This window comes from Mchenga conophoros, linkage group LG13 (assembly GCF_057382185.1).
Source record: "Mchenga conophoros isolate Kocher_MC1m ecotype Shallow Benthic linkage group LG13, M_conophoros_male_GT1.1, whole genome shotgun sequence".
NCBI lineage: Eukaryota > Metazoa > Chordata > Actinopteri > Cichliformes > Cichlidae > Mchenga > Mchenga conophoros.
Genome location: NC_140538.1, coordinates 11,132,892 through 11,151,086, shown reverse-complemented (window position 1 = coordinate 11,151,086; position 18,195 = coordinate 11,132,892). Strand labels below are relative to the sequence as shown.

The following is an 18,195-nucleotide window of genomic DNA, read 5'->3' as shown; positions in this document are numbered from 1 at the left end:
CGGAGCACAAGTGGAATTGGGGATTTATGACAGGTATGTCGGATATGTACATCCTGCTGGTAAACCATTTACTTTACATTAATCTATCAGCCTCATTCTTACCCATATACATCCTCCAGAGTCAAACGTCTCTTGTGTTCTGACAGTGCGGCCAGTCCCTCAGAGTGACTTCTGAACCCGGATTGTTCCATCAGAGCCCCAAAAGCTTCGGAGCCCCATCCTGGTATGAGGTGGCAGAAGAGCGGGGAGAACCCTGGAGAGAACTGTGAAGAGGAACATCTCAATGTTCTTCTGACTCTTCTTCTCAGTGGAAAGCACCTCGGAGGCGGATCGAAACCAACCCCCACTAAAAAATTAGTATACACAGCTTTGTGTAGGGGTGAAGACTGACATTCACATTGTTTAATTGTGATATGTCCCCCTTTTTATGGGCCACTACTCCTAAGAAAGTAGTAAAAGTTGATGCTGACTGGTTCAGAGAAAGCAGTTGTGGATTGAACAGCTGGTTGATGACGCAGCCACGGAAGCTCTTGTGCTGATCAAGCCTGACCTCCAGTGGCAATTGTGTGGAAACACAAACTAAAGGGAACCAGTGAGCTACTAAAGCTGTACTGGTAACCTGTGGCAAAGAGTAATTGAGCATATTGGTTCAAGAATTGTACCACAATAAATCTTTGAAGTATTTACTGTTTTCTTTCTTTAATTTCTGCTTTTGCTCCACTACAATACAGAAGGAAATACAGCACATTTCACACCACAATTACTTACTAACGTCAGGGACTTTCCAGAGTCATTGTAGAACATAAAATTTATATAAAAACTTGGATTTACATCATAAAGTTAGTAAATAGTATTTGAAAATCTAAATATTTTGTGACCCTGAAGAAGCTATAAAAATGGTTCTTCTGATGAGAGTGCATGGGAAACTGAGGGCTGAATTTTCTTTTCACCAAATGCACTTGACATTAGACAAACAACGTCTTCAAATGCTCAACATGAATTCATCCATATATTCCGGGTTGTGTGGATATTTGGACGTCAGTTCACACATCAAGCATTCATTTGTGTTATGTTCGATGCCTGCAATGTTTGTAAAGTAACTTAACATTTACATAGTCCATTATACAACATATGTTGTGATTTGTCAACTTCTGGGCACTTCAGCATGCTCACATTGATGGTGAACTGTTAGTAAGTTGGAGATAATAGTAGAAACATTACCTGATCTGAAGAGTCTCAATTTCTGCAGCTGTATTTGGATGGCAGGGTCAGAATTGGGCAGAAACAACATGAAAGCATGGATCCATCCTGCCTTATTTAAACAATCAGCTCACATTTTTTGTGGTTTTGAAATGGTGTGGGCCTCTTAGTACCAATTAAGCATCATTTAAACATCACAGACTAAGTGAGTAATGTTGCTAACCATATCCAACCCTTTATGACTGCAGTGTATTCATCTCCAAAGAATAAAATAATCTCTGAAGGAAAACAGGGATCGACGTGAAGCGCACCTATTAAAGTGACCAGTGAGTGTATAACAGCATTAGAAGTAATGTACCGTTTAATGTACTGATATTGCTTTCATTTAATTTCTATAACAATATTTTTGCTACTTTCCTTGTGGAATCACTCGTTCTTAAACTTCAGGGCTTACAAAAACATGTTGACTTTTAATTTTAACTGATATGCTGAATTAAAAAAAAAACAACTTTTACAGAGATAAAACCAGCAGCTGAGAAGTTTTTCACTGTTAGAATTTCCTGTTTATATGAACCACATTTCTATTCATTTCTATTCTCTGTTAATATCTCTATCTCATCACCAGCATGTTTATTCTGTAACTTCTCAGACCTGAGGGGGTCAGCATTGTGCAGATAAAGACAGCAGAAAATCGAGCACATAAATTACAAAGATGCGTTTAATGTGTTAAAGATATCACCTTACAGTGCTGCTTTTTCTTAGAGCTGCACTTTCGGGAGATTTTTACAGCAAAGAAAAGAAACAAAAGTCTCTTCGTCTCAAGTGAAAGTTGTTGATACTTTCTTGTTATGCACAACTGTTGAATAAATATTACTTCTTTTTGTCTTCATGCTCAATTATTCACGGAGACTGAAGAAGTCACTCCCACTGAAAAGGCTATGTCCACACAAACAGATTCAACTTTTTGGGATATCTTCGTTTTGTGTTGTTGGTCAAACATGTCAAAAACATTTAAACATGATCCACCAACGAAAAAGGAATAACTGTGGAAGTACTCAGTAGTTTTATTAAGCACCTATTTTATATGTGTTTATATTGTAGATGTACTGTGTAGCAAAATACACTGCAAATACCCAAGTTTGACTATCATGAACTGTGGTGCTACATGAACAGAAAACAATGGTGCAGCAGATTTTCGCTCTGTGACGTGAAAAACAGAAACAACACAGAGGGAAAATAATTATAGTCCATGGTGTGGATTAAAAAGTTCCAGTGTGATACCATTTGTTTCACTTTCTTTCTCTTCCTGCTTCAGTGCTGTGTTACTTTCCCTTACGATCTCTGCCTTTGTGTTGTCTTTCCCTTCCCCTACCTGTCTCTGTTCTTGCCACTCCCATTTTACAGAGAAACCAAACTTGCCACAACATGCTGAGCAAAGTCTAATTCCCAGTCAGGGAGGTGCTGGGTGTGTACACCAGAAATGTATGACTCACATCGTTGGATCTCTGAGCTGTTTATCACCAATGTGTGTCTCCACTTGTATGTGGTAACAAATGCTCTGTGTGTGACGATAAACTACGAGTGGCAAATTAATGTTATGCTGCCAATACCACTGAACAAAAACTCAGGTTGACATGCACATTTAACTTTAATTTATAACTTTGAAGTTACCGATGAGAAACCCACCAGTCACTTTATTAGGTACACCTTGTAAGTACTTGGTTGAACACTCTTTTGGAGTTACAGAACTGCCTTCATTCTTTGTGGCACAGATTCAACAAGCTGCAGATTTGCTGGTGGCAAAGTGTTTGATTGTGTTGACTGTGATTAGTGACTGTGAGTACTGTGAACTCACTGTCATGCTGAAGAAACCAGTTTGAGATTACATAATCCTCCTGCGAGCAGCCATCATAAGATGGGTACACTGTAGTTAGAAAAGGATAGACATGGTCAGCAGCAATACTCGGGTAGGCTGTAGCATAAGGCTGTCCAAAGCGTGCCACTAACAGCCTGAGCCGTTGATATAAAGCAAGATAGATTCATGCTGTCATGTTGTTTGAGTCTCACCCTACTAACCAAATGCTACAGCAGAAATTAAGACTCATTTGTTTTTTCAGTCTTCTTTTGTCCAATTTTGCTGAACATATGCAAATTATAAGCTCAGTTTCATGTTTTTAGGAGAAGTGGCACCCTGTGTGGTCTTCTGCTGCTCTAGCCCATCTGCTTCAAGGTTCAACTAAGAAATGTAGTAAATATGTTTTAAGGATGTTTTATTTTAATCAGTGTCACGCAGATGACTTTCAATTGTTTATTTCTTTTAAGTCCAAAGAGGTTTATAAGTACAGACCTTGCACAAGTGCTTTCACTATATTAAAAGTTAGGTTGACAATTTCATCTTAACTTAATAAAGGGAATAAAGAGAAATCCTTGTTTGTGCCCCTAACAGAATTCTGCCAAGTTGCGCTTCATTCTGTCATCCCCTGAATTAGAAATGTTACTGATGCCTTTATTCCATTACATCTTAGTAATTACAATTCATTGTTCGCTTGTCTTAAAGCTTCCTTGGAACATCTGCAGGTTGTTTAGACCAACTAATGTGAGGCTTATGACTAAATCCAATGACTCACAGGTCACACCTCTGCTAATTCAGCTGTGCTGGCTCCGTATTACCATCACAGTCCACTTTAAATTTATGGATTTAACTTCTCCATCAAGTGATCAGGACTCAATACTCAAAGAGTACTAAAGGAGCTCCCGCACCCTGGAGCGTTCACTTTCTTAGCCCAGCTCTGTTGACTGATCTATTATTGTGTTGTGATATTTATCTCAAAACTACAAATATTTCAATTTGACTTGTTTATGCACACAAACTTCACTTTATCATTTTGTCCATATGAGCAATACAAAAATAGTCACTGCATTTCAACAAACACTCAGAAAATCTTTCCAAAAAAACTCTTTATTGCATAAAAATACACACGCTACCAAAATTATTCAAACTACAGCAGAAAACCAGCTAGATTTCCAGTGAGACAGTCCCTATAGATCCATACAGTTACTAATGATATATAAAGCTGGAACTAAAAAGAAAAAAAAAAAAACAAGAAAAAAACAGAGATCCATGCCTTGAGCAAAAACATGTTTTTGTTGCAATAGAGTTAGGAAGAATAAACCTGCTCTCATTAAAAGGTATAAAATAACGGTTGTTATTTAGCAACAACTTTATACAATCTACATTTAATGCGAAACGCTTCAACTGGGTTGTGGCCAATAATCGAGAATCAATTACTAATAACTACTTCTTTGGAACTCTTTCTTTAATTGATTAGAAAAACTTCATCTTGCTTGGGCATGAAATTTGTCTCAACACGAACAGACTTGTCATAAGTCAATAAAACCTGACTTACCAGTTGGATCGAACATTCAAGGATTCAGAAACACAACACTGAAGAAGCTAAGGCACAAGTTGTCCACACAGTAAGTCAGATGATTGTACAACATTGTTTCTGTGTCTTATCAAACAAGAAAATGTCAGCCAAAGTGGCATCATGAGAACTTTTGGCGGCCTTTAGAAAATACACATTTGGTCATCTGTCAGCAATCTGCCAGTATTAAAAACACAGTAAACCTACTGAGTTCATCGCGAGTCCCTTTAAACAAAGATTTTGACCACCTAAAACAAAAATGTTACCACATTTAGATGTTCTAAAATAACTATGATGTGGACGGGGATATCAGTTGTTATCAAGTTCGATAAAGGTAAAAAAAAATCTGGATACGAGTTGTTCTTTTTTGTTGTTTATGTTAAATTAATCATTGTGTTCAGTGGAAATTTCTTTATATTGTCTTCCAGTTTAGAGCGGCACGCAAAGAAGCAACATGCACTGGAAACCAGAAAACAAGAAAACAACTTTTTCCGGGATCACAGCAATCATCAAACTGCCGCCCTACTCGAGAAGTGTATCATTAGCCTTATTCATGATGGGGTATTGAAGGTGTTTTTGGCCGACAGAGGTGGAGAGGTGAGAAGTGACGCTAAGAAAAATCTCAAAGAATTTAAAGATTAAGTTCCTAAAATCAGGTGAAGATTGTCTCTGACATTGTTTGTAATAAAAATTACAAGAAACAAAACACATTTTTCCAAAGTGAAGCAGAAATTGCTTCACTTCACAACTGTGTCAGTGTTTCCTACACTGTTGTTCGCCAAATCTGATCGCAATTTAGGCCGTGATTTAATTAAGTTATTAGAGGCATAATAGAAGGTTTGTGTTATAAATAGGTTTTTTGTGACTTAAGGGGAAATTATGAGCCATTTCTCAGAATATTACTCCCTTCCTGCATATTTTTTAAAACATTTTTACTCTTACCTTCAATCGCTCTACTTAATTACACATCCAGACAAAACAGCACAGTGAACTCCCCCAGTTATATCCCCTTGGTAATATGGAAATTTAGAACAGAACTATGAAGACAAACAGCAAATGAATAAGAAAATGTATAAAAAGTTACAAACAGGAAAGTTGAACCACACAGACATTTTCTGTATAACTTGATTACATTCCAGAAGCAAAGTCTCCTTCTTATCATCTATACACAGCAACATACAGAACAAAAGACACAGAAAAACTAATGATGGCACACAGGACAAATCCAAGAAATGATACTGAATGATTTGATATCCTGTGCAAAATATTTGACTCTGGATTGCTTATCAAGGAGATACAGACAAATCAGGCAAAAAAAAAAAAAGCTTTATACCTAACCTCCTTTAAGTTGAGTGCACTTAGGTGATCTTGCATTGACAATAAAGCACAGTCTCGTGGTCCATTTGTGAAATATTCACAAAATGTGAGCTATTTAGTTGACTATATGGTCATTATTTTATTTTTTTATTTATTTAACTTTTCTATACCATCCTTTTAGGGACACATAAAAACATGTAGTAAATATAGTAGGTTAACCCAAGCGATACAGTTTTCCTAAATATAACCAGGAACTTGTGTAACCAAACATATAGAATTATAAAAAATATCAAATCAAAAATCAAAATGAAGTGTAAAATTAATGTTTGTCTGTTTCTTGGTCCTTTGATTGACGTTTGCAACTATTTCACAAAGTGATGTGAGACTGTGTTAGAGAGTTACAGTTATAAAAGTACAGGTAAATTGATAAGTGTGTTTTATATGACAAAAACAAAAAAATAACATCATGATTATTATTTCTTTCTTAATAAATCTAAAATAGAGATCTGTGTACTAAAGTAGATGCAGTTCCCAATTGCAGTCCACTCCCAGTAGGAATTACTTCTTGCCTATAACTTCACTCACAGATTGTAGAAGAGTGGTTTTCCCATTGCTGGACCATATTAAACTGAATAAGCCATTGGAAATCTTTGGTGAAACGGCACAGTGTAAAAATGTTCAGTGGCCAGTCCAGATGCAGCTCAGAGCGAAAAGTGGAAATGGCTATGACTGGGTGGGTCCCCAGGTTTTTTCCTTACTCAGAAGTATAGAGGTATTTGACCTTTGCCTGGCCGCTGAGTTCATCCTCATATCTCGGCAGGCAGCAGAAGAGGATGGCGCAGCCGATAGAGATGATGGTGGCGCCCCAGCCAAATCCGTAGGCCCAGGTGTAGTAATAGTTACCCTCAAAGATCAGCTCATTGAATTTGACTGGGTAGATGATCAGAGCGATGATTTGGATAATCGCTGCAGAGAGAGACAGACAAACAAGGCTTGGTGCACAGTGTGAGGTGATAATCTACACTAATAAATCAACTAATGCCAAACTGCCTAAACCAGCAATGGCTCAAACTAATTGTTTTGTTTTTTTTTTTACTTTACTAGAAATGTTGTCTAAAGTCATTGTTAATGGTCAAAAGCTAATTCAGAAATTAGGGTTTCAGGGCTTTAAATTACAACATGATGAGAACTACTTCTTTTCCTGGGATAATTAAGCAAAGTACATATTTAAGTTTTATTTAAAAACTGATATAAAGCTATGTGTTAACAACTGCAAAATGCCTCCGGGTTCACTCCACTAAATTAGATGGAAAATTAAACAATGCAATAATGATAACCTATTATTACATTTGATAATTTATGCAAGATCTCATTTTGGGGATAAATTGTTTAGAAGCTGATAAATGATCTATTGCATTTTTTATTAAGCAAGAAATAGAGGGAGATTTTATATAGCCGATTGGCCGAATAACTTACTCTCACAGACCAGTCAGTGGAAAGTAGAGTTCATTTTTACTGTATAAATAAAAACCTACTAATAAAAAATATATTTAAACCATAAACTAGATGAGCAGAGTTTTAAAACCATTACAGAAAACAAGGAAGTTGAACATACTTAGTCAGTCATGCAGTCAACACTACACTGATGGTAACAGCAGGGTGTGAAAAATACCTTCACAAGCTTGTGTAAGAGTTTCATCAGCATATCAACATCTGGGAGTTCGAGGTGAGTTTTGGCAGACCTGTCATTATTACCAGGGATTATTCATGAGAAAGGTGTGACTCTGACTCAGTTAGATCCACTTTCCCATGACAGATGACTATTAAAACAGCATTATTTTGCTTAGGAAAGGCAGGGAGTGAACATAAACTACTCTGTTTCAACACGCACTTTCACATTAATTGCAAAGGCAGGCCTGAATTTTTGAACACTGCATTAACATATTAAAGGGGACGGGCCCCACAGTTCATCTACTTGACTGAAGCAAGCTCTTTTATCTCACTTTCTGTTCCTAATAGGCCAAATTTCTTCAGAGTCGCTCGCCTCATAAAAAAAAAATGCTTTGAATGGCAGATGGGTTGGGCTCCTGTGCTCACAGCCAGAGCCAACCACAGTAGGAATGACCAAATTAGGGATATCCGCTCTCTTTGACATCATACGGACACCAGAGTAAAGACTTAACAAGTGAAGAAAATATAGTTTTGAAGGAATGCTTGCCAAAAATCATCAATATACTCTTCTTTTTCTATATTTCATAAATACACAGTTTAAATCAAACGTTCAAGTTTAGTTTGTTTTGTTTGATTTTTAACCACCACCTCTTTTTGTAAAACCCTCCACCAGACTGAAACTGAACTTCCTCATCCCACTATTTTGCACATTTTGTTCAAACACCCGACTTTATTTTAAAACTCCTGTATAATCAAAATCTCAGTTGCAGGCAACTGCAACCGACAAAGTGATGTATCCAATCCAATTCAACATATTTCTGTAAAATGCAGCTATAAAATAAACCCCGAATCTTGGATTTGATTCAATGTAGGATCATATCTTCAACAAGGAGCTGTGTGGGCTGAAACAGCAGCTGGGATGCCGTCGAATAAAAATAGGAAAATAGATTTTTGAGGTGGCAGTCATTTCTGCTATCTTTTTGGTGACTATTACAGTGTAAAGCAACTTAAAATAAAAAAAAACACCCCACCACCTGTAACTGTGTCAGGGTCTTTCGTCTGTGAGGTGAGTCAGTCAGTCTGTCTGTCTGATAAACACACCAGCTGTTGCCACAGCAGCGTCACGCCTCAGGGGAAAAAGGCCTTTTCCTACGCTCACCCTCTTAACGCCAAAACACGCAGTCATTATCAGCGTCACTAGTTTTATTGTGTGATTGTATGCAACTCCCACATATTTCCCTTCCCTATTTTACAGTTTTGGTGTTGGTATAAAATAATATTTTCAGATTATTACTTTTTTTTAACCTATTTTGCATATTGCTTCTATTTGGGAAGCTGCTGTCTGAACATTTGCAAGCTTAAACATGTTATTTGAAGATTAAAGCATCATGTAATGGACCGATAAGACCGGAGGCATGTTTGGTATCAGTTTCAGAGATTCTAATCTGTGGTTGAGTGTTGCTCTTCGTGTAGTTAAAGTTAATTTCATTTACCAACAAAGAATATCTGAAACGGAGGATTATTTCTTCTTCTCAATACATATCGCCAGCCCCACCTGACTTTGTTTACAATATTTTTACTGTGTAGATGTGGAAGTAATTATACCTGCAGAAATTAGGTGTTTGTGTGGATGCAAGTTTTTGTGCATGTGTGTGTGTGTATCTTACCAACAACGATCAAGAATGCTGCAACAGCAACCATAAGACCAATGTTGATGTTACACATCGCCACAATGGCCAAAATGAAGGCGATGATGAGGATGATTAGACCAATGATCATTAGAGCAGCGACTGCCTGGGCCCAAGCTGGAACGAAACATAAGCAAAAACAATTGTGACACTCAAGAAGAAACAAAAGTCTGAAAAGTTCAGTTTTTTTAAAAGGAGTCTTTTTTTAAGATTTTCAAACCTGGTATATCAACAAGTGTTACAACAGTGTATGTCTTATACGCCACACAAGGTACAACTCCCATTTCCATTTTTAAGTTAATTTTCTTAAAAACAAAACAAAACAAAAGAAAATCTCTGAATATGTTCTGTTAAAAATGTTGGCACATGTTACCATTAAGCCCTCAGAGAAAACAGCTGCAGAAAGTTACAACTGTAAAGCTGCGCACAGACTTTCCAGTCTTAGTGGGAAGGTTTCGGCTGCTTTATGCCTCAACACAGCTTTGGTTTTTCTATTTATGGTTAATGTTCAGTAAAAAGATTCATGAAAATGAAGGAGGCAGCACTCTTTCTGCACTATTCATTCTAACTTTATTGTGCACCTCTGAAATCAAACCACCACCTTTTTGTAGAAGCTCAGGATTTGAAGCATTAACTGCTTACTGGGTCAAATTTTTATGCGTTAAAATTGTCCAAAAACAACAGTTTATGACAGCTCAGGATGCAGCTTGGTGGTAAATCCAAATCCCTCTCACTTTTGTTTGTGGAACTAAATGAATCATCTATTGTTCAATATGTCTACATGGTGTTTAGTTATTATTGCAGCTCCCCTCCCCAAGGCTGTGCTCACACAGATTGCAAAGTTACTAAGGTTCAAGCTGTGACAAATTTTGTTTTGCTCACACACACACACCACACCCTTAAAAGCACTGGAATTCTCTAAAACTCTGTAACGTCGGCAGACATGCCTCTGAACTTTAGCAGAGATGCAAACCTCCCAAAATGCAAATTTTTCAATCTTTTGGACAAAAACTGATATGAGTTGTTGGCCAAATACTCAGCGCACCACCAGCCTTTGAACAAATTATCATGTGACACTGCTGCTGTTTGCAAAGAAGCACCAAGAGGTGTTCATTGTATTGTGAATAGGTTTTACTTGCATCAAGGATTAAAAACAAAACTTCCTGAGAGTTTTAGGCTTTATGTAAGCTCGCCATGTGGATCAGCACAGCATTACACCCAATTTACTGATACTGGATAAGTTACACCCTAAATTATTCACAGTGTTTTGCCTGTGAATGTGTTCAGGTCATGGCCTACCTGCCTCAGCCCCAGGCAGCATCACATACACATCAGACTAGTCCAACTGGTTCAGCCTTCCATACCCATGTCAACATCAACCAAGCTTCAAGCTCACCAGTAACACAGTGTTCTGCTTTTCACCAAACTAGACTGGTTATCAACAGTTTGATGACTTCAGGCTTATTGTGAGATTCAGTCCAATAAACTTACTACAAGTATTTCTTCAAGAAGCAAAGCTCTCAAAATAAAACAAGTGAAACAAAGGAGACAGTCACAGAGAGACATGCTACTATTTCAGCTGTTTTACATGGTGTCTTGATTCATTATTGGTAGAAGAAAAAGCTTTTGAGTTTCTGAACTGATACTTTTTGCCATACGAGAATTAAAAACTGATATAAAAGCTCCTACACTTAACGATGACTGTTTAATTTAAAAATATTCATGGGTGTGTCCTTGTTTACTGGGTGAGCACTCGAAATGCGTGTCCCAATCACTCACACTTACTACTATCCAGCTGCTCAGCATCTGCTTTCCCCATTTAATCAAAACACAAAGACATTTGGCTGCCCTCCTACATTTTTACACTATCGCTACCCGCGTGCCTGAAACTGCCTCTAATTGCAAATTTACTAAAATGCCCTATTAGTATGATTATGAAAACATACACTGACTTTCCCATATTTGACAAATCTAAACCTTCAGATAATAAGGATAATTTAATAGCTTTTATTCTAAAAGCTATTAGAATAAGGCTTTCACAGAGGCAGCTGGGATCGACAACACCCTGCGCTCTCCCTGAAAGAATTTTAATGGCACACTCTCTTAACCAGAAACTCCAGTGTTAGAAATGCAGTAAATCGTACTAAAATAGCTCCTTGGTTTTGTTTTTTTTACTTGCTGTTTGCGCATTTACATTTTTCACAGTTTGGGCTCAGCTAGAGAGCGGTGACAGTGAGTGGGCGATAAGCATTAAATCTCCAAATGCTGGTATTTAATTGAGGGCTAAAATGATTACAGCTACTCAATTTTATTTAGATTTCACCAACTGGCAACAATCGTCATCTCAAGACACTTAATATCGTTAAGAACACTTTCTGTCTATTATTGTAGGATCTTTACCTTAAAATATAAAGTGTCTTGAGGTGCTTTGAAGTATGAATCATCATGCCTGATACTTTTGATTGAAAATAAATCTGAAAATTACGCTCTGACGGATATTAAAGTGGCTTTTTTGTCATTACTCTCTCTGCACAACAAACTGGGAAGACAAGCAGCAGATTAATAGATAAAGAAAGCAGTGGTTAAGTATATCTTTTGCAGCTATCTTAATCTGTTACTAATAAATAAGATATACAGACTGGCATGTATCATACTTAATCCTTGGAATCACTGTATCACTGTGGCTCTAAGAGTGTGTGTGTGTGTGTGTGTGTGTGTGTGTGTGTGTGTGTGTGTGTGTGTTTTAAAACAATGTATAGTTAGTCAGTTCTGACTCAAAATGGGCTGCTGTAATTTGAAATATCACTCTTCCTCAAAGTGATGGGAAATTCTAATTTTGCCTTAATGCTGTGCTCCCCTAACTGCCCTAACACACTCATAAGGGCGTGACAAACTTCTTTTGTCTCAGCATACTATCATATCACCCAACCCTTTGCCATCATCCATAGTCAAGCCTGTAATTATGTGATTTGTTCAAGCACTCATACCAGAACACTGAAACTGCTTCTTCCTATTTAAAACTGCAGTTCCTGAGAATTCAGTCTCTTCAGCTTTACAGGCAGTTGGCCTAAACGCCCTGAGGGGGAGTTAGTTTGGTCTGCTTCCAATATTCACAACATCCTACAACTTACACACACAAACTGTGCTCTGGTTGTGTTTGTTTCCTTAGTTTTCAGAATATCCCTACAAGTATTTAAGCCAGAGAAACCGCGGGGCCAAAATGTACCCTTCATCTAGCCAGCAGCCTTCAGGCAGCTTTGTTCTGCTTCTTCTTCTTTGTGTAACAGCTTCAGCCCCGCTGAGACTAAAGGACACCAAAACAGTAGCAGAGAGCGGTTGAGGCAAATAAGGCTAGGTTCACACTGCAGGTCTTAATGCTCAATTCCGATTTTTTGATCAAATCCGTTTTTTTTGTCTGCTTGTTCACACTACAAATAAAATGCAACAATATTGTTTGACTGATGGCCCTTAATATAAAGACTTCGGACTTTACGTTTCCCAATTTTTGCTTTAAGTTATTTTGTTGTTAACATAATAATGTAAATAACCTAATAATTATCCCTATTGCTGTTTTAGAGAGGAGCGGTGCTTCAAAGGATAGTTGCAGATTTCTGTCAGAATCTGGAGATTATACAGTACAAATAAAATGTTCACGTTTCTCCAACGTTGTCTTCCCAGCAGTTTCACTGACATCTGGCCAGGAAGCGTTCGCGATGTCTTCTCGGGCGCTTCTCCAGCGCTGATAATTGGCGTCTGTCTTGTGTCAATGACGTAAAAGACGGATTTAATGCGACATGACCGTTCAAACAGCAGTCGCTTTCTAAAACATCGGATATGTATCGGATTCAGTACCACATAAGTGACCCAGATCGGATTTGAAAATATTGGATTTGTGCCGTTCACACTGTCATACCGTGATCGGGTATGGGTCGCATAGGGACAAAAAAATAGGATTTGATGCGCTTTCGCCTGCAGTGTGAACGTAGCCTAACAAAACTATTTAGCCTGAAATATCAAAAGAGATCAGAAAAATGCCAGAAAAACACTGACAACATGCTAGAGCTATAATACTCTCTTAACAACCACACTGGCAATTGTTGTTGTTGTTGACTTTTTGGAGCTGCTGTCACACAGCCATGGATATTTACATTAAACAGTCATCTTAATTAGGGCTGCAGCAAGTGGTTATTCCCATTAACAATTATTTTCTCAACTGACTGTTACAGTGAGGTCATTAAATATAATAAAACATGACACCACAGTTTAGTAGACTGTATGTGTTTTGTGTAAATAATACAAAACTAACTTATTTAGTGACATACAGTAAAACTGAGGTGATCTGTTGAACTGCTGATTAATAAAGTGATCATTTTAACCATGTTTTAAACTAAAACACAGGTGTGCATGCAAAGTATGAAACACAAAAAAGTAATATCAACAGACATCTAAAAAATAAGGGGCATTTTCCTGTGAGTAAGGTTTTATGCCACCGAGTGCTAAAAGTACTTTTTTTTTTAAATGTACATATTACACAAAAAATACCAGATCTTGCTTTGGGGCTGTGCTCCATGCTTAGATCTCTGGTTATGTTTTCTAGAAATGGCATTAAAGAGTGCAAGCAGCTCCTAAAATAATTACCACTGTGAATGGCGAGTCTAATAAGTGATCCTACATGTATGCTTTGCAGACCCTAATTTGGAGCTGTGTGACATTAGGCTGACCTAGGTGACTTTCAAAGAGTCTGATAAGAACAACAATAGTGTCTCTGTTGGCCACAGCAGGCGTGGAGCAACACAAATAAAGCCTGAGTAGGAGAGACCGAGAATACAAGTCTGTTCTGTTCTCAGTTATTGTTCCACATACTGGGTCTCCTTGTGTGTCGGTGAGTTACGTTTCTGTGGCTGACAGTCTTTGCTGAAGAATAAACTCATCAACTGGTTCTCCCAAAATAGTCTGTGTGAAATTCTGCTTCTCTTTGGTTTGGGCTGGGAGAAGCTATTAAAGTATTCTAAATGTACCCGAGTTGTTTTTGTTTTTCCTGATATGGTTTTCGCTACCTGTGCAGATTCACAGAGTTCACAAAGTTCTTGTTCGTAAGGGTTTATTCAGGGTGCCCTTGAATCATTCTGATGAGTAAAAGTATTTTAATCCATTAAGTCATAGCAACAATGACCTCATCTGTCAACAGTTTGTCTTTATAGGTTTAATTTCTTTGTAAATCCATTTTTTTCAGGGGCTGTAATCAAAAGTGGACCTTCTGGTCACTAATAGTAAACCCTGAGGGGGGCTGTGCAATTAAACAACTACTACTTTTCAAGAAGAACTTATCTCTGTGGTTGTTATGCAACCACCACAGTTGTGGGAACATATTTCACATATGGGTTGCTATGGGGATAGCACTATGAGTTTCACTGCTTTGATAAAAAGAGGTTTATACATTATATGTACTGTAAAATGCACATTAGTTATTCGTGTGTTCTAATATGAAGATAACCTTTAAAATGACATCAACCAAGGATTCTATAACAAGGATGCCACAATTTACACAAACACCATCAAACAGCAGCTCTGCGCTGTCTTCTATGAAGGCCACATTTAGTAATTATCTTGATGATAAGAACATCAATATCTTAACAGTAAAAAAGCTCAGACTTCACTTACTAACAGGCTTTTAGTCATCTTTGGTGCCTGTTGGTTGCACCCATTTCTGATACTTCAGAAGTATGTTTTCAAGATTCATGCTAATCCTGCCATTAATATTAATAATTAACATTATTAACCATAAAGGTGAAAAAAAAAAGGGGGGGGGGGTGTTATGGTTACACTCCATATAAAAATTTACAATTTACTTATAAATATGTTTTCACAACCATAACCTAAGTGCGACTGCCCCCAGAAAAGAAAATTCTTCCTCCGCCAATGCCCAGGTTTCATACTGAACAGGATATTATGTGAGGAATCGTTTCTTTATTCATGATTCTTTTTGCTGCCGTTTATCTACGTTTGAATCGTTTTGCCTTCTTCGAACTAATGTTGTGACCCTTCACACAAACTAAAGAACAGAAAGCTATTTCAAGGAATGTTTCTCCTGGCGTGAAGACGTCAGCCTAGAAGGAAGGCACTCAGGACTTATTATCCAACAGCATTCAACCGCCTTTCTTTCAACTGCGTTTATTTAAGCTGGAGGTGATAAACGAGAAAAGAGTTAATGCTCGTGGAGACCAAAGTTCATTCCGCCTGCTTGCCTGACTGTTGCAGGCCTCCCTCCTCCCCTCAGCCTGGACTTCTTTAGCAGAGGTCAACACCCTGAAGTTACAATATGGGAATGTGGATTTTCGCACTGACTCGAGGTTTATTATTGGCTGCATTAAGGCATCCCATTCGCTCTTGTCGGATTATCTTTGAACAGCATATTGTGTATGGTTTATGTGTGAGGTAGACTGATACTTACAGAACTCCATGAGCGACTGGCACGTCCAGTTGTCTTTTAAGCCGCGGCACTGCTTCCACATACTGGCGTAGTGAGACTTGGCGTCCTCGTCCTCTACCCATCCCGATTGTGCGCAGATGGCGATAAGGTCAAAAATAATGGCGAAGAGCAGAAGCAGGGGAATGATCCACCTGCATCGAGGGTAGGCGATCCCACAGCGAAACATGACCGACGATCAGCGAGCGGTGTACACGGAGAGGAAAGGCGAGCAAAGGAGCCGAAATCTGTCCGCTCAATGTCTTATGCGTCTTTGCGCAGTGACAGTGGGTGATGTGAGGATATAATATAAAAGCTCCAGCCCCACCCAAGAGTGAAACGTACCCGTCAGCCAGGTTAGGATCGTGAAGGGCTGGGCTTATTTGGATACAATAGCAAAGTATAGCCCAGCCCCACTCAGTGTGTCATATTACACACCCAACAACCGGCCTGTGACCGTTACTGTCTAAGCTCGAGTCCTGATCACAGAAAGGATTGCGTTTAACAGAAGATAGTTGAGCTGAATGCTGCAGAGATGTACTTTTCTTTTTCGGAATTCCAACAGGTAGTAATGGGTGATGTGCTGTGAGGCAGAAAATATAAAGAGAGAGTACAAAATAAATGTAATAAATGTAAAATGCCACAAGATGGCAGCCCAGCTAACCTTAATATTTTCTTTAAAGGTAAGGAGGTAAAAAAACAACAACAACACACAGCGTTTGGCTGTATTTATTCTGTATGCCTTTATGATTTTTACATGGAACTGTCTATCTAATCAAAAATTAAATGTATGATTCCGTAACTTATTGAATCATCTTTAACGGCAATAACTGTATATGGAGGGATTTTGGTCCACTCAGGTCCCTGTTTGAGCCATGCTTTAATTGTGAGACAGATGGTCTCATATTTGACTCTAGAATACTTTGGTATAAAGTGAAGTTCATGGTCAACTTGACTGCAAAGTGCCCAGATCCCTTGGCTGTAAAACAAGTCCAAATCATCACCCTTTCATCATCGTGCTACAAATGAGGGGTTTTTTTATGGGGCTTTGCTGTGTTTATGGGGTTTTAGGAAAACCTAAGCTGTGCTGCCAAGCTCATTTTAGATAGAATAGGCTTTTCTCCTGGCAACCCTTCCAAACAAAATAGTATAGCTGCTACTTACATCCTTAATTCTTATGGAAGCAGTAAGGGTGTATGTAGTTTTTCCAAAGGATTGCACAGAGTCCTGTGAAACCTTTATTCTTCAGATGAATGTAGGTATCTCCTAATAAAGAAGTAAATTAAAAAACATACTGTGATTGTAGATTACTATAATAAACTGTTAGACAACACTCAGTTGTCACCTTTGGAGAGCACATTGGACTTTTTTGGTCCAACACCTAATTACAGTTTGCTTGTTTGCTTTAGCACATTTCTCACAAGTTCTCAGTTCTGAAGATTTCTTTTGCAAATTAGAGCATGCTTATGCATTCAGAAAAAAACCCCACTTCTGCAAAAGCTGTAGCTCACTGGAAATACTTAATTCATGTGTCAAAATGTTTTTTGTTTTTTGTATTGATCAAAGAGTAATGACTACCAGAAATAGATAAATTAATATTTAGAGAGAGAGGTTAGATATGAGTACATCAGTGGGAAAGCTCAGGATGGAGACAAAGTCAGAGAGGCAAGGCTGAGATGGTTTGGACATGTGTAGAGGAGGGACAGTGGTATGCATATGGTCCTCCGGGCAGGAGGAAAAGAGGAAGACCACAGAGGAGGTTCATTGATATTGTGAAGGAGGACATGATGGAGGTTGGTGTGACAGAGGAGGATGCTAGGGTTAGGGTGAGATGGAGACAGTCCCCTAAAAGAAGTGGCTGGTAGAAGAAGCCAAAATCTTCATTTATTTATTTATTAATATTATTATTATTATTTGAAATAAAACTTGTCAGCTGATAGAAAAAATACACGTTTTCACAAAAAGTTATATGCAACCAATATTTGTTTTTAGTCATGGTCCTGGCAGGCCAAGGCTGTTTTTCTTCTTCTCTCTTTTTCTCTCTCTCACTTCTGCCTCCCCCTTCTCAGGTGGAATTGCCCACCCTGAGGTGACTCCAGTTTGAGTGTCCACACTCTGCAAGATCATTGGCTCCTTGGTATTGCATGGTGTTAAGATTGCTGGAAAGATTTTGGTGCATTCCTCCAAACTCAGCTTACCTGCACTTTCAAGTGGGACGTTACCTGTCAAGAGAAATATGCTTACAAGTTAATTTCCTGCCCGCTTTCCACCACTCTCTTCTGTTCCCTCTCTTGATTTTTTCAGCCTACTTGTTTGGCCAGTGCAACCTGCTAAGAAGAAACACAGAGGTAAACAATTTGAAACTGTATCTGCGATCCTCACCTTAGTCAGCTCTTACATGTCCTCTTCTCTTTGAGAGAAATCCCCA

General features: G+C 38.3%; 1 protein-coding gene across 1 annotated transcript; it reads right to left on the bottom strand.

Annotated features, from left to right (window-relative positions):
- Positions 1-4,140: 4,140 nt before the first annotated feature.
- perp (p53 apoptosis effector related to pmp22) lies at positions 4,141-16,133 on the bottom strand. The gene is made up of 3 exons (XM_085296430.1): positions 15,753-16,133; positions 9,281-9,418; positions 4,141-6,908 (listed from the first exon to the last, which is right to left on the bottom strand). Exons 1-3 carry the CDS (start codon positions 15,955-15,957, stop codon positions 6,697-6,699), a joined length of 555 nt encoding a protein of 184 aa, XP_085152556.1. The 5' UTR covers positions 15,958-16,133; the 3' UTR covers positions 4,141-6,696.
- Positions 16,134-18,195: the final 2,062 nt, after the last annotated feature.